Source organism: Diorhabda sublineata, chromosome 6 (genome assembly GCF_026230105.1).
Source record: "Diorhabda sublineata isolate icDioSubl1.1 chromosome 6, icDioSubl1.1, whole genome shotgun sequence".
NCBI classification, from domain to species: Eukaryota; Metazoa; Arthropoda; class Insecta; order Coleoptera; family Chrysomelidae; genus Diorhabda; species Diorhabda sublineata.
In genome coordinates, this window is record NC_079479.1 from 791763 (window position 1) to 814495 (window position 22733).

At 28.5% G+C, this 22733-nt stretch overlaps 1 protein-coding gene across 2 annotated transcripts; it reads left to right on the top strand.

Annotated features, from left to right (window-relative positions):
- Positions 1–540: 540 nt before the first annotated feature.
- On the top strand, positions 541–22401 carry LOC130445569 (octopamine receptor Oamb). 2 transcript variants are annotated; one of them, XM_056781273.1, is made up of 8 exons: positions 541–733; positions 9912–10280; positions 10779–11015; positions 11154–11394; positions 11458–11696; positions 18546–18848; positions 19484–19701; positions 21254–22401. In XM_056781273.1, exons 2-8 carry the CDS (start codon positions 10017–10019, stop codon positions 21438–21440), a joined length of 1689 nt encoding a protein of 562 aa, XP_056637251.1. In that variant the 5' UTR covers positions 541–733; positions 9912–10016; the 3' UTR covers positions 21441–22401. The 2 variants fall into 2 exon arrangements, with proteins under 2 accessions (XP_056637251.1, XP_056637250.1); XM_056781272.1 differs by having other exon boundaries at positions 558–733; positions 18546–18932.
- The last annotated feature ends 332 nt before the right edge of the window (positions 22402–22733 follow it).

Sequence of the window (22733 nt, forward strand, 5' to 3'; positions counted from 1 at the left end):
GTTGATAGTTTTGAACAAGAAGAAATTTTATTTCTCTGTCTTCAACTATTGGTTAATAGATGGCGTGACTTATAGAATTTAAACAATCTCTCAATACAACAAATCGAGTTAATTTCACTTATATACATTAATCGTAATATTACGTGGAAGTAAACCAAGGGGATGATTTAATAAAAGTATTATAATAAATTTTTTATTTATAAATATGATTTACATAGTGTGTTAATAGAAAACTCGGAAATTCATTTATATCGATACATAAATGTATGTATAGTTATTTAATTTAATTGAATTTTCGGTAAATAATAGCTAATTTACCCAACATAAATTCAATTCATATTCTCGAAGTACATCGAATACGAGAGCAATTGTTTTTCTTTGCCCCAGCATAAAATCTAGTTATTCCTCATGCATCCCCATCAATAACAGCCGCAAGTGTCGAAACGAACAAGAAGAAGAGGAGCTGGGAGTTAGTGAGCATAAGCAAAAAGCCTGGCTGACTACTAACCGGGAGAGAGCCCCGACCCGACTGAAGCATCTAGTGGGTATCGCGACGTTAGCGTGATAGTAGTAGAGCTCGCTCTAATCGAAGACGACGTCGATGTTTCAGAGAATAAAGCGGGCAATAATTACGGCCGATTTTAACGAAACTAATAATAATAATAATAAAAAAAAAATAATTTAAATGACGATTTTAAATAATATGTTGCCGGGTGTTTGTTCGAGGTATAAGGTAAAGTTAAAAGTTTTTTTTTTAATTACTATTTATAAAATTCTTTTTATTACAAAAAAAATTGAAATTGTTGTATATCCACAAGTTTATTAACTAAATGTGTTTAGGTAAAATAACTATAAAATTAATAATTGTTATTGTCATTAGCTTTTTTATTACCTTGTATAAAATATAGTTATCAATGTCTAATAGCTACTTATATAAAATTTAAAAAAAAATCTTGATTTTCGTTTAGATTGTCACTAATTTTAAAAAACTTCGTCAAATTTGTTATGATTTTGTTTTTTGGTGGAATACCATCAATAATTTCGAAACATTACAATCTGATACTTTTCACATACACCTTGTATAATGTTATTATTTTTATTAAATATATTCCTTACATCTACATCCGAGAGGTGCTCGTAATATTTTTATTCTTTTCATTGTTTTTTTTTTCAATTTTGACTGACATTTAATTATGCAGACACTTCAATTAAAAACCCATTTTTTTTTAATATTGCTACTGCTTTTCATTCACCCTAACATTGTTTGTGGTTTTTCATTATGTTTACGAAAAACAAGAATAATACCGTGTAAACCAATAACCGGCGATTACACGTCATTATGTCAAACACAAATTACAGTAACTGCTAGCTTTTTAATTAAAAAAGAAGAAGAAGAAATTTGAAAGTTTTTTTCATCAATTATCTCGTAATCTTTTTGTGGGATCAATTTGGATACGATTGGCGTTATAAAATTATATACAGGGTTATCTAATTACACCAAAATAATTTTTCAATTATATCCTAATCAAAATACACTCGTGACCAAAAAAAACATCGACTCGGGCGATTTCACCGTAATCGCAAATCAAAAGCAAAGAAATTAAACACGAAATTATATTTTTTTAAGTAAAATCCTTAATGGAATCAGTTTCAAAACGATATAAATTACTGTAATTTTCTTAATGCTAATTAGGGGTAACTGACCTTTATAAAAGGTTATTTACCTCACCCACCACTATCAGTTAACCATCAAAATTCAATAGATACACCTTTTCGTTAACAACCGACAAGATTTCCACCCCAAAAAGGGCACAACAAGTGATAAAGCTATTCAAACTATCACGTTATTACCACAAAACCAAAAATCGAGTCCCCACTGATGTTCAAATCCAACAAGAGCTCAGAAAAACATAATGTAGCTAACTTTGAGAAAAAATTATCAACTACTAGTCCCCAATTAACCCCATAAACACTTTTGTCCGCTACCCTGCGACTTGGGTCAATTTTTTTGCTCGCGAGTGTAAGTTATATTACCTTGATTTTTTCTATTAAAGTGTATTTAGTGTATATTAGACTTTAAACATTAACCCTTCTAAGAAAAAGATTGAAATACACGCGATCAAGTCGAACCATGTTTAACTGTAAATATCTTGACTAAATCGACACGAAACAAGAGTGGCATAATTTACAAAATTTGATTAAAATTACAATTTTACAATTGACGTATACATATATATAACACAGTACAATAATTCCACCTTGTATATTAAAACAAAATAGTTTAGTTTATATTGTAGGAATGTATTTACGTACCCCGTATATTCCAAACAACGAAACAAAATATCATTCAAATGGAATTTAATAATAATATCTAATATCCAACGTAAGTTTTTCCACACAAAAAAAAATCAATAACATCGAAATACTTAAATTTGTATTAATATTTATATACAATTCATGAAAACACTATATTTCCATATATTTCAAATACAATCTGTCAATTCTTCTTTTTTTTACGTCTCCGTTACTACGTCAATCAAATTAACGAGCCATTTATACGTATAAATGAGTGGTTGGAATGAAGTATAGGCAATATTGCAACGTGATATTAAGGCGGTTTAATAAAGATGGGACTGGGATCTAAAGGAACGATTATGATCAATATACAATTCATATAAATTAAATAATAAAACTATTGATAAAGTATAACGAAATTTTCTAGTGTGTGGAAATCGAGGGACGGTTAAATAAAAGAATCGAGTAATTTAGAACCCTAATAATACATTAACGATCATGTATGTTGGACATTCTAAAAAATCGATAAGCTTAACATGCTATAATGAACTTAAGATTGTTGTCTAGGTTTAACAGGTAGGCCAAGGTTTGTAATACGTGAATTGGAGAAAGTTAAAGAGGCGTGTACTTCGGTAAAAATAAAAAAAAAATAGAAAATTGATTTTATTTCGTATAAGTTTCTAATATATAAAATTTGGGAAGAAACCACCTCTGGTTTAAAATATAGCTGTCTTTGTTCCGCTGTGCTGTGATTGGTGAAAAGAGATGAGGGAGTAACTCTCTTTGAATCTCATTCTATTATTTGAAGTTTGTCTATGGTTGATGGATTAGTTTTTTGTTTGATACAAATATGGCGTCGCAATAACAATTGTTTCATTTTTTATATAGTAATAATATAAAAATAATTGTTTTTGGTACGAAATTTAAAATAGATTAGAATTCTTTATTTCGTTTGTTGTATATTTTTAAATCTATTACGAATACGAGACATTTTAAGATCAACGTAGAAATCGTTGCGATTCCACCAAATATCAATAACCACAATTATCGAATTGTTTTTAATATGAAATGACACAAATAAAATAATTTATTTTTGTTTTCGATTAAAATTAGAAGTATCGTCGATATTTTATTGACATAGCAACAAAAATAGAATTTCATGGGATTCACGATAAAATTACAAAATAGGATGTAGCGTCTTAACTTAGAAATCGAGTAAAAAACGTTTACTAGCTAATAAGGAAATGCGTTCATTAAAACGTGTTTTCTGATTAACTTTCCGGTAATAAAATTATACAGTGGGTATCATTTTTTTTTTTTAAAATAATGGAAATCATCAATTTATGTCAAGTAAGTAGTTTGAAAATGTACAAAAACGTCATATTTTGACATTTGACATAAGTCGTCAGTAGAATTGCGATTTATAACTCCGATTAACATACAGGGTGGTCCATTAACGTACGAGAATAATTAATCAATATTCAAATAAGTCGTAAAATATTAATAAATACAAGTTTTTATTGATTTTTCAATTGTTGGCAGCTTTATTCCAAGAACTGTTAACGATAAAACCGATATATTAAACGAGGAATATTGATAAACATTTCTAAAATTCACCTCCAACGTTTTGATTTGAAAATAGTAATTTACGCTAGAAATATTTCATTCAAGCGAATTAACGTCAACAAAATTAGAAAATTCTCGATTCATACAGCTTTCAAGTTCATTTAAAACGATAATAAACCAGTACTTAGACCACAAATACGTACAAATATATATTTTCACTTTTTTTCCATATATGGATATCATCCCACGAGGGATTATCACTAGAGGGCGTTATTTGACGCGATTATAAACCTAATAGTGTTATTACATCGTTGCCAAGTCTAAATATTTTCACGTAAATCCATCTAACTGTAATATTTTGCTTTTAATTCACAAATTTACAAAAAAAAACATTGATTGATATACTGAAGATGTAAAAACAGTGACACAGAGTGTAAAAATCAATTTTGGTACACGGCATTGGATACGAGGGTCGCTACTTAAGTTTTAACAAATATTTTATTGTTTTTTGAAATATTATCCTTTAAAATCAATCAGATCGTGTCGAAAAACGTTGATTAAACAGTTTATTGTTGTTTAATTTCCGATTCCACGTCGAAAATCATAGAAAACACATTCTAAGTACGTTCACCATTAAAAATGTCAAATTTTATATGGAGAATAATGAAAATTTAGTAATAAAACCTTGTAATTCAACTTATAAAAACGATATTTGGATGTATTAACTATTTTTCCAACTTCCACGTAATTTTTTATCGAGGATTTTTTAAAATCCGATTTGGCAACACTGCGTTGACAAATAGTATAGGTTAGATCGAGGTTATGTGAGTCCACGTTTTCGTCTCGATTTTAGGCTAATATTAGATCGAAAAGTGTCGCTTAAAATTACCTGAAATAAACAAATTTTCGATCTTATTTCTACCGGTCGGAATTTACTTTATATATTTCCGCTTACAAACGAGCAAAGTTTCCTCAGATTTCGACCGAATTAAATCAACTTTGATGAATACTTTTATTTATTTTTCGAAGCCGATGGAGAATCGCAAAACTTTGTATATACAAAGAAACAGACGCCATAATTTAAGCTGATTATGTTTGTCACTTCAACAACGGTTTATTTGATTCGATATGATCTTATTCGAGACGTTCGTTAGAATAATAAGGTTCTAAATTTACCCCGTCGACGTAAATCGCAAATCGAATAATTTCCCCGAGTAGAAACTCCCAATTTCCTTCGCTTTTCCCGGATCTTGCGCCACCTGATGTCGTTCATTTGAGACGTGAACGATGACAGCTTGGAAATTAAGTAAAAAAATTTGTAAACTTGTTGGGTGAATCAAAAAGTCGAAAGAAAATTGGTATTTTATTGGGTGGGTCGGTAAAATCGAATTAAAATACAAATAATTTATTTTCTGTCGAAATTACGTGGCTGTAGCACAACGCCGACTGACGCCTACAGCGCATGCCCGCGTAGCGTCTGCACGGTGCGATCGGAGGTTGAAAAAAAAAACGGCCCTCGTATATTATATCCCCTACAAGGATATGATATAGTTATTAAGTCGATTTATTAGAAAAAAATGAATCAATCTGGTTACGAATTGCTTCCTCATTCGCCTTATTCTCCAATAACTATTTCTTATCATTAAACTCGAGGAAATGGTTCGGCACAATCCCAAAATAGGTTATGTTGAAAAATAAAATCATTTTTTAACATAATCTCATTCTTGAACATAAATGTTTGACCATCCCTTGTATAATTATTAAAATACGTGACGAAAATATATTTTCGAATCAAAATCACATTGGGCACAATCCGTCCCTGTATTTCTGTATTTCGTATTTTAATATTTACATACAATTTATGATGTCCTAATATAGTTTCGTAATTATATAGAAATCGATTTTTATCAAAAAACTATTTTTTATTGCAAATTTTTGACCCTCCCTTGTATAATTATCAATATAATTGACTTAAATCGTATTGACAGTTCATTATGAGTCACAACTAGGATAAAACCAAACATTTATATTTTCGAATTAAAATCACATTAGGCACAATTCGTCCCTGTATTTCGTATTTTAATATTTACATACAATTTATGATGTCCTAATATAGTTTCGTAATTATTTAGAAAACGATTTTTATCAAAAAACTATTTTTTATTACAAATTTTTGACCCTTCCTTGTATAATTATCAATATAATTGACTTAAATCGTATTGACAGTTCATTATAAGTCACAACTAGGATAAAAACAAATATTTATACTTTCGAATTAAAATCACATTGGGCACAATTCGTCCCTGTATTTCGTATTTTAATATTTACATACAATTTATGATGTCCTAATATAGTTTCGTAATTATATAGAAATCGATTTTTATCAAAAAACTATTTTTTATTGCAAATTTTTGACCCTCCCTTGTATAATTATCAATATAATTGACTTAAATCGTATTGACAGTTCATTATGAGTCACAACTAGGATAAAACCAAACATTTATATTTTCGAATTAAAATCACATTGGGCACAATTCGTCCCTGTATTTCGTATTTTAATATTTACATACAATTTATGATGTCCTAATATAGTTTCGTAATTATTTAGAAAACGATTTTTATCAAAAAACTATTTTTTATTGCAAATTTTTGACCCTCCCTTGTATAATTATCAATATAATTGACTTAAATCGTATTGACAGTTCATTATGAGTCACAACTAGGATAAAACCAAACATTTATATTTTCGAATTAAAATCACATTTGGCACAATTCGTCCCTGTATTTCGTATTTTAATATTTACATACAATTTATGATGTCCTAATATAGTTTCGTAATTATATAGAAATCGATTTTTATCAAAAAACTATGTTTTATTACAAATTTTTGACCCTCCCTTGTATAATTATCAATATAATTGACTTAAATCGTATTGACAGTTCATTATGAGTCACAACTAGGATAAAAACAAACATTTATACTTTCGAATTAAAATCACATTGGGCACAATCCGTCCCTGTATTTCTGTATTTCGTATTGTAATATTTACATACAATTTATGATGTCCTAATATAGTTTCGTAATTATATAGAAATCGATTTTTATCAAAACACAATGTTTTATTACAAATTTTTGACCCTCCCTTGTATAATTATCAATATAATTGACTTAAATCGTATTGACAGTTCATTATGAGTCACAACTAGGATAAAAACAAACATTTATACTTTCGAATTAAAATCACATTGGGCACAATCCGTCCCTGTATTTCTGTATTTCGTATTGTAATATTTACATACAATTTATGATGTCCTAATATAGTTTCGTAATTATATAGAAATCGATTTTTATCAAAACACAATGTTTTATTACAAATTTTTGACCCTCCCTTGTATAATTATCAATATAATTGACTTAAATCGTATTGACAGTTCGTTATGAGTCACAACTAGGATAAAAACAAACATTTATACTTTCGAATTAAAATCACATTGGGCACAATCCGTCCCTGTATTTCTGTATTTCGTATTTTAATATTTACATACAATTTATGATGTCCTAATATAGTTTCGTAATTATTTAGAAAACGATTTTTATCAAAAAACTATTTTTTATTACAAATTTTTGACCCTTCCTTGTATAATTATCAATATAATTGACTTAAATCGTATTGACAGTTCGTTATGAGTCACAACTAGGATAAAAACAAACATTTATACTTTCGAATTAAAATCACATTGGGCACAATCCGTCCCTGTATTTCTGTATTTCGTATTTTAATATTTACATACAATTTATGATGTCCTAATATAGTTTCGTAATTATATAGAAATCGATTTTTATCAAAAAACTATGTTTTATTGCAAATTTTTGACCCTCCCTTGTATAATTATCAATATAATTGACTTAAATCGTATTGACAGTTCATTATGAGTCACAACTAGGATAAAACCAAACATTTATATTTTCGAATTAAAATCACATTGGGCACAATTCGTCCCTGTATTTCGTATTTTAATATTTACATACAATTTATGATGTCCTAATATAGTTTCGTAATTATTTAGAAAACGATTTTTATCAAAAAACTATTTTTTATTACAAATTTTTGACCCTTCCTTGTATAATTATCAATATAATTGACTTAAATCCTATTGACAGTTCATTATGAGTCACAACTAAGAGAAAAACAAACATTTATACATTCGAATTAAAATCACATTTGGCACAATTCGTCCCTGTATTTCGTATTTTAATATTTACATACAATTTATGATGTCCTAATATAGTTTCGTAATTATATAGAAATCGATTTTTATCAAAACACAATGTTTTATTACAAATTTTTGACCCTCCCTTGTATAATTATCAATATAATTGACTTAAATCGTATTGACAGTTCGTTATGAGTCACAACTAGGATAAAAACAAACATTTATACTTTCGAATTAAAATCACATTGGGCACAATCCGTCCCTGTATTTCTGTATTTCGTATTTTAATATTTACATACAATTTATGATGTCCTAATATAGTTTCGTAATTATATAGAAATCGATTTTTATCAAAAAACTATTTTTTATTGCAAATTTTTGACCCTCCCTTGTATAATTATCAATATAATTGATTTAAATCGTATTGACAGTTCATTATGAGTGATAACTACAAGAAAAACAAACATTTATACTTTCGAATTAAAATCACATTGGGCACAATTCGTCCCTGTATTTCGTATTTTAATATTTACATACAATTTATGATGTCCTAATATAGTTTCGTAATTATATAGAAATCGATTTTTATCAAAACACAATGTTTTATTACAAATTTTTGACCCTCCCTTGTATAATTATCAATATAATTGACTTAAATCGTATTGACAGTTCATTATGAGTCACAACTAGGATAAAACCAAACATTTATATTTTCGAATTAAAATCACATTGGGCACAATTCGTCCCTGTATTTCGTATTTTAATATTTACATACAATTTATGATGTCCTAATATAGTTTCGTAATTATTTAGAAAACGATTTTTATCAAAAAACTATTTTTTATTACAAATTTTTGACCCTTCCTTGTATAATTATCAATATAATTGACTTAAATCCTATTGACAGTTCATTATGAGTCACAACTAAGAGAAAAACAAACATTTATACATTCGAATTAAAATCACATTTGGCACAATTCGTCCCTGTATTTCGTATTTTAATATTTACATACAATTTATGATGTCCTAATATAGTTTCGTAATTATATAGAAATCGATTTTTATCAAAACACAATGTTTTATTACAAATTTTTGACCCTCCCTTGTATAATTATCAATATAATTGACTTAAATCGTATTGACAGTTCGTTATGAGTCACAACTAGGATAAAAACAAACATTTATACTTTCGAATTAAAATCACATTGGGCACAATCCGTCCCTGTATTTCTGTATTTCGTATTTTAATATTTACATACAATTTATGATGTCCTAATATAGTTTCGTAATTATATAGAAATCGATTTTTATCAAAAAACTATTTTTTATTGCAAATTTTTGACCCTCCCTTGTATAATTATCAATATAATTGATTTAAATCGTATTGACAGTTCATTATGAGTGATAACTACAAGAAAAACAAACATTTATACTTTCGAATTAAAATCACATTGGGCACAATTCGTCCCTGTATTTCGTATTTTAATATTTACATACAATTTATGATGTCCTAATATAGTTTCGTAATTATTTAGAAAACGATTTTTATCAAAAAACTATTTTTTATTACAAATTTTTGACCCTTCCTTCTATAATTATCAATATAATTGACTTAAATCCTATTGACAGTTCATTATGAGTCACAACTAAGAGAAAAACAAACATTTATACATTCGAATTAAAATCACATTTGGCACAATCCGTCTCTGTATGTAATATACAATAATTCACAATATTAATACAAGTATTGTTTCGAAATTATGTCGAAACGTAAGTTTTTATTTGCCAAACTTCTTTGTGTACTAATATACTAATGCAATTGTTTTATTTTCCAGTCCTGATGTGTCTTATTATTATAAAAAGAAAACAAATCCTAACAATGTTGAACTTTCGTCGACTTAACTGGAATTAATCAGATCAACAAGAAAAATCTTGATGTAATGCGAAATAAACTAAACGAATCCGCATGCGCGGCCCTTTTAGACGAAGTGAATTTCGGCGATTCTCGTTTACTATTATCTTTATCGGTGCTAGCTATGATAAATGTTATGGTAATTGTAGGTAACTGTCTTGTCATTGCCGCCGTTTATTATTCCTCGAAACTGAGATCCGTGACGAACTTTTTTATAGTCTCGCTAGCTGTGGCGGATTTAATGGTGGGGGTTGCCGTTTTACCATTCTCAGCTACTTGGGAGGTATTTAAGGTAATGGATGCATTTGTGGGGATAGGATATACCTGTCTCATTTTAGTATTCCCTCCATTCATTAAGACACAGAACAAAGTAAAAAATAATCTCGTAAAAACGGCGCGAAAATATATCTATTTATATATAAATCAAGTCGGTGTTGCCAGTTGTTGGTTTTATCTTAAATTATCATAGTGAAACGCGTTTTACCTGGCAACCCCGACGGAAAGACAAGTTTACGAAAACGGAAATGATAATACGTAGGCAACACAACGTACTATGTGTAAAGTTGGTTGCCGATACTTCGAAAAATTATTTAATTTATTAAAATCAGCTGTTTTCTAAAATGTTTAATTTCGTTTTTTCATCGATAGCCGAGATTAATTCACACTGAAACGATATGATACTAATAGGAGATAGATAAATTCTAACCTCACGTATTTTTATATAAAAAGAACGATATCTACGAGGTTTAGTATCTATTAAGTAGAATATTTAATCTGTCAATTGTTGTAGGTTTGGATTTTCGGTGACATTTGGTGTCAAGTGTGGTTAGCGGTTGATGTTTGGATGTGTACGGCTTCGATTTTAAACTTGTGCGCGATATCTTTAGATCGTTATGTGGCCGTAACCAGACCTATAACTTACCCTAGTATCATGTCACATTCAAGGGCGAAGGGTCTAATAGCGGGATTATGGATACTCAGTTTCGTTATCTGTTTTCCACCGTTGGTGGGATGGAGAGATAGAAAAGTGAGAAACCATTTTTTTTTTAAATTTTTTTATTAAAATTAGTTTTTTTTTTGTTGAGATTTCGATTTTATTTAATAAGCAACGTGGTTTATAGCCGTGGAGTAGTTGTTTAGACATATAAAATAGATTTTTCTTCAGCTTTTAGAAGTGGATTATTCGCGGGACGGCAATTCGACTCAAGATACACTTACGGCGATAACCCCGGCGTCTCACTGTCCTTGGCAGTGCGAAATAACGAACGAAGTGGGATACGTCGTCTATTCGGCGCTCGGTTCATTTTATATTCCCATGTTCGTGATGCTATTCTTCTACTGGAGGATATACAAAGCGGCAGTAAGGACAACAAGGGCAATTAATCAAGGATTCAGGACGACGAAAGGTATTTATTGCGAATCCTATCGACTGCGCCAGTTATATAAAAAATAATTCAATTTTTTTCGAGGTTCCCGTGGAATCGGTAACAGATTCGAGGAGCAGCGACTCACTCTACGTATACACCGAGGTCACGGTTCATCCGGTAAAAGATCGTTCGGTTCGCCGTATAGTAACGAGAGTAGTTGCAATACTACGACCGGAAGTACGAGCGCTAGTCCCAGTCCGTCGACTAGAGGGCGACACGAGAAGGTTAAAATAAGCGTGAGTCATCCTTCATCGGAAAATCTATCCCCTCCTTTATTAGCGGTAAGTTGAAAATTTGCGTTTTAAATAAATTAAAAAAAAACCGTCCGGTGTAAACTGGGCTTTATCACATACTATTTAATATTTTTTTTGTATTATTAAGTTTTCGTGCAATTTTAAATGAAAATTTCCGTTTTAAATATATAAAATAAACCGTCCGGTGTAAACTGGGCTTTATCACATACTATTTAATATTTTTTTTGTATTATTAAGTTTTCGTGCAATTTTAAATGAAAATTTCCGTTTTAAATATATAAAATAAACCGTCCGGTGTAAACTGGGCTTTATCACATACTATTTAATATTTTTTTTGTATTATTAAGTTTTCGTGCAATTTTAAATGAAAATTTCCGTTTTAAATATATAAAATAAACCGTCCGGTGTAAACTGGGCTTTATCACATACTATTTAATATTTTTTTTGTATTATTAAGTTTTCGTGCAATTTTAAATGAAAATTTCCGTTTTAAATATATAAAATAAAACCGTCCGGTGTAAACTGGGCTTTATCACATACTATTTAATATTTTTTTTGTATTATTAAGTTTTCGTGCAATTTTAAATGAAAATTTCCGTTTTAAATATATAAAATAAAACCGTCCGGTGTAAACTCGACTTTATCACATACTATTTAATATTTTTTTTGTATTATCAAGTTTTCGTGCAATTTTAAATGAAAATTTCCGTTTTAAATATATAAAATAAAACCGTCCGGTGTAAACTCGACTTTATCACATACTATTTAATATTTTTTTTGTATTATTAAGTTTTCGTGCAATTTTAAATGAAAATTTCCGTTTTAAATATATAAAATAAAACCGTCCGGTGTAAACTCGGCTTTATCACATACTATTTAATATTTTTTTTGTATTATTAAGTTTTCGTGCAATTTTAAATGAAAATTTCCGTTTTAAATATATAAAATAAAACCGTCCGGTGTAAACTCGGCTTTATCACATACTATTTAATATTTTTTTTGTATTATTAAGTTTTCGTGCAATTTTAAATGAAAATTTCCGTTTTAAATATATAAAATAAAACCGTCCGGTGTAAACTGGGCTTTATCACATACTATTTAATATTTTTTTTGTATTATTAAGTTTTCGTGCAATTTTAAATGAAAATTTCCGTTTTAAATATATAAAATAAAACCGTCCGGTGTAAACTCGGCTTTATCACATACTATTTAATATTTTTTTTGTATTATTAAGTTTTCGTGCAATTTTAAATGAAAATTTCCGTTTTAAATATATAAAATAAAACCGTCCGGTGTAAACTCGGCTTTATCACATACTATTTAATATTTTTTTTGTATTATTAAGTTTTCGTGCAATTTTAAATGAAAATTTCCGTTTTAAATATATAAAATAAAACCGTCCGGTGTAAACTGGGCTTTATCACATACTATTTAATATTTTTTTTGTATTATTAAGTTTTCGTGCAATTTTAAATGAAAATTTCCGTTTTAAATATATAAAATAAAACCGTCCGGTGTAAACTGGGCTTTATCACATACTATTTAATATTTTTTTTGTATTATTAAGTTTTCGTGCAATTTTAAATGAAAATTTCCGTTTTAAATATATAAAATAAAACCGTCCGGTGTAAACTCGGCTTTATCACATACTATTTAATATTTTTTTTGTATTATTAAGTTTTAGTGCAATTTTAAATGAAAATTTCCGTTTTAAATATATAAAATAAAACCGTCCGGTGTAAACTGGGCTTTATCACATACTATTTAATATTTTTTTTTTGTATTATTAAGTTTTCGTGCAATTTTAAATGAAAATTTCCGTTTTAAATATATAAAATAAACCGTCCGGTGTAAACTGGGCTTTATCACATACTATTTAATATTTTTTTTTTGTATTATTAAGTTTTCGTGCAATTTTAAATGAAAATTTCCGTTTTAAATATATAAAATAAACCGTCCGGTGTAAACTGGGCTTTATCACATACTATTTAATATTTTTTTTGTATTATTAAGTTTTCGTGCAATTTTAAATGAAAATTTCCGTTTTAAATATATAAAATAAAACCGTCCGGTGTAAACTCGGCTTTATCACATACTATTTAATATTTTTTTTGTATTATTAAGTTTTCGTGCAATTTTAAATGAAAATTTCCGTTTTAAATATATAAAATAAACCGTCCGGTGTAAACTGGGCTTTATCACATACTATTTAATATTTTTTTTGTATTATTAAGTTTTCGTGCAATTTTAAATGAAAATTTCCGTTTTAAATATATAAAATAAAACCGTCCGGTGTAAACTCGGCTTTATCACATACTATTTAATATTTTTTTTGTATTATTAAGTTTTCGTGCAATTTTAAATGAAAATTTCCGTTTTAAATATATAAAATAAAACCGTCCGGTGTAAACTGGGCTTTATCACATACTATTTAATATTTTTTTTGTATTATTAAGTTTTCGTGCAATTTTAAATGAAAATTTCCGTTTTAAATATATAAAATAAACCGTCCGGTGTAAACTGGGCTTTATCACATACTATTTAATATTTTTTTTTGTATTATTAAGTTTTCGTGCAATTTTAAATGAAAATTTCCGTTTTAAATATATAAAATAAAACCGTCCGGTGTAAACTCGGCTTTATCACATACTATTTAATATTTTTTTTTGTATTATTAAGTTTTCGTGCAATTTTAAATGAAAATATCCGTTTTAAATATATAAAATAAAACCGTCCGGTGTAAACTCGGCTTTATCACATACTATTTAATATTTTTTTTTGTATTATTAAGTTTTCGTGCAATTTTAAATGAAAATTTCCGTTTTAAATATATAAAATAAAACCGTCCGGTGTAAACTGGGCTTTATCACATACTATTTAATATTTTTTTTGTATTATTAAGTTTTCGTGCAATTTTAAATGAAAATTTCCGTTTTAAATATATAAAATAAACCGTCCGGTGTAAACTGGGCTTTATCACATACTATTTAATATTTTTTTTGTATTATTAAGTTTTCGTGCAATTTTAAATGAAAATTTCCGTTTTAAATATATAAAATAAAACCGTCCGGTGTAAACTGGGCTTTATCACATACTATTTAATATTTTTTTTGTATTATTAAGTTTTCGTGCAATTTTAATTGAAAATTTCCGTTTTAAATATATAAAATAAAACCGTCCGGTGTAAACTGGGCTTTATCACATACTATTTAATATTTTTTTTGTATTATTAAGTTTTCGTGCAATTTTAAATGAAAATTTCCGTTTTAAATATATAAAATAAAACCGTCCGGTGTAAACTCGGCTTTATCACATACTATTTAATATTTTTTTTGTATTATTAAGTTTTCGTGCAATTTTAAATGAAAATTTCCGTTTTAAATATATAAAATAAAACCGTCCGGTGTAAACTGGGCTTTATCACATACTATTTAATATTTTTTTTGTATTATTAAGTTTTCGTGCAATTTTAAATGAAAATTTCCGTTTTAAATATATAAAATAAACCGTCCGGTGTAAACTGGGCTTTATCACATACTATTTAATATTTTTTTTTTTGTATTATTAAGTTTTCGTGCAATTTTAAATGAAAATTTCCGTTTTAAATATATAAAATAAAACCGTCCGGTGTAAACTGGGCTTTATCACATACTATTTAATATTTTTTTTGTATTATTAAGTTTTCGTGCAATTTTAAATGAAAATATCCGTTTTAAATATATAAAATAAAACCGTCCGGTGTAAACTCGGCTTTATCACATACTATTTAATATTTTTTTTTGTATTATTAAGTTTTCGTGCAATTTTAAATGAAAATTTCCGTTTTAAATATATAAAATAAAACCGTCCGGTGTAAACTGGGCTTTATCACATACTATTTAATATTTTTTTTGTATTATTAAGTTTTCGTGCAATTTTAAATGAAAATTTCCGTTTTAAATATATAAAATAAACCGTCCGGTGTAAACTGGGCTTTATCACATACTATTTAATATTTTTTTTGTATTATTAAGTTTTCGTGCAATTTTAAATGAAAATTTCCGTTTTAAATATATAAAATAAAACCGTCCGGTGTAAACTGGGCTTTATCACATACTATTTAATATTTTTTTTGTATTATTAAGTTTTCGTGCAATTTTAATTGAAAATTTCCGTTTTAAATATATAAAATAAAACCGTCCGGTGTAAACTGGGCTTTATCACATACTATTTAATATTTTTTTTGTATTATTAAGTTTTCGTGCAATTTTAAATGAAAATTTCCGTTTTAAATATATAAAATAAAACCGTCCGGTGTAAACTCGGCTTTATCACATACTATTTAATATTTTTTTTGTATTATTAAGTTTTCGTGCAATTTTAAATGAAAATTTCCGTTTTAAATATATAAAATAAAACCGTCCGGTGTAAACTGGGCTTTATCACATACTATTTAATATTTTTTTTGTATTATTAAGTTTTCGTGCAATTTTAAATGAAAATTTCCGTTTTAAATATATAAAATAAACCGTCCGGTGTAAACTGGGCTTTATCACATACTATTTAATATTTTTTTTTTTGTATTATTAAGTTTTCGTGCAATTTTAAATGAAAATTTCCGTTTTAAATATATAAAATAAAACCGTCCGGTGTAAACTGGGCTTTATCACATACTATTTAATATTTTTTTTGTATTATTAAGTTTTCGTGCAATTTTAAATGAAAATTTCCGTTTTAAATATATAAAATAAACCGTCCGGTGTAAACTGGGCTTTATCACATACTATTTAATATTTTTTTTTTTGTATTATTAAGTTTTCGTGCAATTTTAAATGAAAATTTCCGTTTTAAATATATAAAATAAAACCGTCCGGTGTAAACTGGGCTTTATCACATACTATTTAATATTTTTTTTGTATTATTAAGTTTTCGTGCAATTTTAAATGAAAATTTCCGTTTTAAATATATAAAATAAACCGTCCGGTGTAAACTGGGCTTTATCACATACTATTTAATATTTTTTTTATATTATCAAGTAATATATTTTTGTGAAGTTTTTCTGTAATTTTAAAAATCCTTTTCGAGATAAATTAATCAATGAAACGTAAATGTACCATCTAGGGTTTCGTTCAAAAAGCGGAAATAGACTAAATAACATAGAAGTTGCTGAAAAATAAATTCAATCCCCGACAATGCGTTCGTTGGTGCAAAACCGAGTTCTATTAATAGATGCGTTCGTTTCTCTTTGGTAGATGAAACTTTTAAGCGCTGTTGCCGCTCGTCTCTCAATTTCGTGAGGTTGTCGCGTCGGTATTAAAATTATGTTTCGCTTCAATAACGATAATAAATATAATGAAATGTCACTGGTATATTTATTATTCGAATTAACTATATATTAATTCATGTTATAAATTTAATTTAATTAATTTTCCATTTATCGTTATTTATCTTTTTCCGCCCGTATATTTTATTCTAGAGTAAGTCGTAATTATAAATATGGCAACGGTGCAATTCTGTATTTTAACATAATCTGATTATTTCATAGTTTTTGACAGTTTCGTTAAATGAAATCATAAATTCTCATTCCCCCCGTATATTTGTATGATTTCTATGTTAAAATTTTAGGAAAAGTCGTAATTATAAGATTGGCAACATCGCAATTCTGTATTTTCACATAATCTCCTGATTATTTCATAGTTTTTGACAGTTTCGTTAAATGAAATCATAAATTCTCATTCCCCCCGTATATTTGTATGATTTCTATGTTAAAATTTTAGGAAAAGTCGTAATTATAAGATTGGCAACATCGCAATTCTGTATTTTCACATAATCTCCTGATTATTTGATGGTTTTTGACAGTTTCGTTAAATGGAATCATAAATTCTTATTCCCCCCGTATATTTGTATGATTTCTATGTTAAAATTTTAGGAAAAGTCGTAATTATAAGATTGGCAACATCGCAATTCTGTATTTTCACATAATCTCCTGATTATTTGATGGTTTTTGACAGTTTCGTTAAATGGAATCATAAATTCTTATTCCCCCCGTATATTTATATGATTTCTATGTTAAAATTTTAGGAAAAGTCGTAATTATAAGATTGGCAACATCGCAATTCTTTATTTCAATAGATATTCACGGTTTTTGACAGCTTTCGTTAATGAATTCATATAATTTTCTTCCACCCGTATATTATTTCATAATTTCTCGATTTTAGTGTAGAGAAAGTCGTAATTATAAAAATGGCAACGGCGCAACTCTGTAATTCAATATACTTTCCTGATTAATTCACGGTTTTTGCCAGGTTTCGTTAATCATTTAATGGATTTATAAAATATTTCCTTTCCCTCGTATATTATTGTATAATTTCTGGATTTTATTTCGAAGAAAATCGTAAATAAAAGCTTGACAACAGTGCAGTTCTGTATTTCAATATACTCTCCTGATTATTTCATAGTTTTTGACAGTTTCGTTAAATGAAATGATATATTCTTATTCCCCCCGTATATTTTATAATTTCTAAATTTGATTCTAGGGTAATCATGAAATGAATTCATATAATCTTCTTTTTCCCCCGTATATTTTATAATTTCTGGACTACTGATTTCATTTTAGAGAGATTCGTAAATATAAACTAGGCAACAGCGCAATTATGTTTTCTTTTGTGTATACAATTTCAATATACCTACTCTCCTGATAAATCCATGGTGATATTGTTAATTGCGTAATCATTTGTTAAATAGATTTAAGTGTATAAACATTAATTAATTTCAATTAAATATATATTTTGATAGGCTTCATTCATAAAGGTAATTTAACGTAAATATATTGCGAAAATGGTTTTATATACAGTATGAGGAAAAAATTGTCATAAATATCGAAATTTAATTATTCAGGTAACACCTACGTCTCCGACGACGCAAATTTCTTACGCAGTCCATTACACGGCAAACGGTAAAGACACGCCGTCTAGCAGCGTCCGACGTCCGAGTGCGAGTAAAGAATCACGTGGCGGAAATCAAGAAACGCATCTACGCGTCCACCGCTTCGGTTCGTATCGTCGAACATCTTCGCGCAGATCGAGCAGTTGCGATAGCACGTGCGATAGAGCCTCCAGCCCGAGTTTGAGCGGTTGCGAAGATGGCAGCGGTAAGAAACAGATTTCCGGAAGAATGGGAAAGAGAAATATTAAGGCGCAGGTTGGTATGGCACCGGCTTCATTTGGTATTTGCAATCTGTGGACGTTCATCTATAGCGGGTTAAATACAGTGGCGGATTTACCAGTAAGCAAGCAATAACACCCTCGAATTATTTCATTAATTAGGTTCCCTTGTAAATATTCATCGTAGTTTGAGATTTATTTTATTCATCTTATTTTTTTTTTAATATAATTATACTTGTGAATTTAGGTTATAAACTTTTTTTAACTTTAATTCGAGAAAAACGGAAGTCGTCCATTACGTAATTACTTCTAGTGACGGATTTTGACAGCTGATGGGATAGTAACAAAAATCCGTTTTTGTTTCACTACTTTATCAAAATGAGTGAAAAGAATTTTAATTTTGAATGTACTAAAACGAAATTAATTTAAATTTATTTTATAGAATTTAATAAAAACTGCTGTCAAAAAAACGACGATCTCTAATTGGTCGAAAAGATGGCGTTACGTTACGTATATAAATTAACGAGAGATGGGTGAAGGTGTTATAAATTAACGGTACTACGACGTATCGTTACTAAGTAATTTGAATAAAATGAAAGTTTTAGTTCTGTACATAATTCTAATAAAAAATATATCGGGGGTATTCAGAATTTAGAAAAATGTTGTTTATAGGTGAAACGTTTTCGTATGGAAACTAAAGCGGCAAAAACATTGGGAATTATAGTCGGTGGTTTCATATTCTGTTGGCTGCCATTTTTCACGATGTACTTAGTTAGAGCGTTTTGCCACGACTGCATTAATCCTTTGCTGTTCTCGACTCTCTTTTGGTTGGGATATTGCAACAGCGCCATTAATCCGCTAATTTACGCTTTATTTTCCAAAGATTTCAGGTGAGTGTATTTTTTATAAGAATTCAATCATTTCGCAAAATAATCATCTCGACAAAATACGGGGGGAGGAGAAAAAATACTCATCGTTAGTAATAGTTTTTTTTTAATATACAAAAAAAATTGATTCGTAGAATTACAGGGGATGGTATATTAATTGTTTTAAGAATACAGGGGGCTGTGAAAGAGTTTATGGAATATATTTACGATAATATTTAAAATACTGACAATATTGAATTTAAAACACTTTAGCTGCTAAAAAAAATATAAAAAAAGTTGATTTGTGAAGATACAGGGGTTGGTGACAAAGTTTATACAGATTATTACGATTTTATGGAAAATATTGTCATCGGAATGAAATTTTTCATCTACAATGCTAGTTTTTATAAAAATACGAAAAGAATATTCTTTCGTGAAAATACAGGGGGCGGCGAAAGAGTTTATGGAATATATTTACGATAATATTTAAAATACTGACAATATTGAATTTAAAACATTTTAGCTGCTAAAAAAAATATATAAAAAAAAGTTGATTTGTGAAGATACAGGGGTTGGTGACAAAGTTTATACAGATTACTACGATTTTATCGAAAATATTGTCGTCGGAATGAAATTTTTCATCTACAAAGCTAGTTTTTATAAAAATACGAAAAGAATATTCTTTCGTGAAAATACAGGGGGCGGCGAAAGAGTTTATGGAATATATTTACGATAATATTTAAAATACTGACAATATTGAATTTAAAACATTTTAGCTGCTAAAAAAAATATATAAAAAAAAGTTGATTTGTGAAGATACAGGGGTTGGTGACAAAGTTTATACAGATTATTACGATTTTATCGAAAATATTGTCATCGGAATGAAATTTTTCATCTACAAAGCTAGTTTTTATAAAAATACGAAAAGAATATTCTTTCTTGAAAATACAGGGGGCGGCGAAAGAGTTTATGGAATATATTTACGATAATATTTAAAATACTGACAATATTGAATTTAAAACATTTTAGCTGCTAAAAAAAATATATAAAAAAAAGTTGATTTGTGAAGATACAGGGGTTGGTGACAAAGTTTATACAGATTATTACGATTTTATCGAAAATATTGTCATCGGAATGAAATTTTTCATCTACAAAGCTAGTTTTTATAAAAATACGAAAAGAATATTCTTTCTTGAAAATACAGGGGGCGGCGAAAGAGTTTATGGAATATATTTACGATAATATTTAAAATACTGACAATATTGAATTTAAAACATTTTAGCTGCTAAAAAAAATATATAAAAAAAAGTTGATTTGTGAAGATACAGGGGTTGGTGACAAAGTTTATACAGATTATTACGATTTTATCGAAAATATTGTCATCGGAATGAAATTTTTCATCTACAAAGCTAGTTTTTATAAAAATACGAAAAGAATATTCTTTCTTGAAAATACAGGGGGCGGCGAAAGAGTTTATGGAATATTTTTACGATTAAATCGAAAATATATTGAAAAAAATGCTTCTGGATGCAATACGAGGTGCAGTTCGAAAGCTTAGCAGCCGGTTTCTTTCCAGATTCGCTTTCAAAAGGATAATCTGCAAATGTTTCTGCAAAACAACCAACAGAGATTCGCGTCGAGGTTCGGACGGTTCCCAACTTCAAGTAAAACACTTCAGGTTACCGAGTTACAAATCTCAAAATCCAGGAGGTTCCGTAGGAGACGACAGCGATCCCATCGAAGAAATAACCGATTCCAGGTGACGTAATTTCAAAAAATTAAAGACGCAGCAGGGGGAATCTGTTTTGAAGGTGGCCATGTGTATGATGGGCGGCTGACAAAAATCTAACGTCGATTCTTCGGTTTGAATTCTAACTTTATAAAAAATTGTACGACAATAATTTGTATTTCCGTTTTGGATTTCAATAAAAACACGTTGACTTAGCGTTGTCGAGGTTCTAAGATCCATTTATCCTAACCTAACCTAATTATTTTCGAATTAATCCCACAAAATTTATAAATTTAGTTAAAAAATCGAATCATTTAACTAATTTTCGATATATCGGATCTCGATAAATGGATTTTACGACGTCGAAAACGCTTTATTAACGTGTTTTTATCCCGACATAGACAAATTGCAGTAAAATCCAATAAAAACATTCCGTTGAAAAAACAAAGACTAATATTTGAAATTACCGAATCGTTTTGATATTGTAAATAATATAAAAGTAACCAGTTTACATATATAACGTTCCTAAACGACTGTGTTTATAAAAAAAATTGTATATATATAAATTTCCAATGAAAAATTCCGGACGTAGTTTAAAATAAATTTAGAACGCCCCTCGTATACAGTCGAACCACCCAAATCGACGTGACTTCGCGTTTAAACGTCGTCGCGCTATGAATAAATTGAAAAAATTGAAAGCAAAAACAAATTTTTTACGAAAATAATCGTTTTTCTTTGCGTACTGAAAAGATACGGAAAAAAAGTCGAAATAAACATCGACACGTTCTCGGAATTCGTCGCCCACTCGCCGCATTTTTTGTTCTGTTCGACTCTCAACTTTTTCGGCGCGGTCTCGATCGATTACGATACGAGGGGCGTTCGAAAAAAACAATTGCGAACACAGTGTATTAGATTTAAGGGAATAAATTGTAAATTGCATTGTACCTAATGAGATATATTTAAGATGGATGTCGTTCAATAAAATATTTATCAGATGGTATGGTATATGCGTGAAAGAGTCCCGTATTTTTCAGGTTATAATCGACGTAAATGAAATTTTATTCGGTAAGTATGAAGGTTTATGATTAAAATTATATTTTCTGGTTGATATTTTATTAGTAAAATCCAGATTAATTAGAGAGATCCTTATAAGACACAATTTTAGTATTTGAATTTATTTTTTTCCTTTTAAAGTTTCGCGGTTTCAAAAATTTTCCTACTGACTGCGCCATTTCAATTTCGTACACCGAGAAATCAGTGATTATGATCCTGTTGACTGCGCCAATCAACTTTTGTCTCGACCAAAGGTTACAATCGATTCTAAATT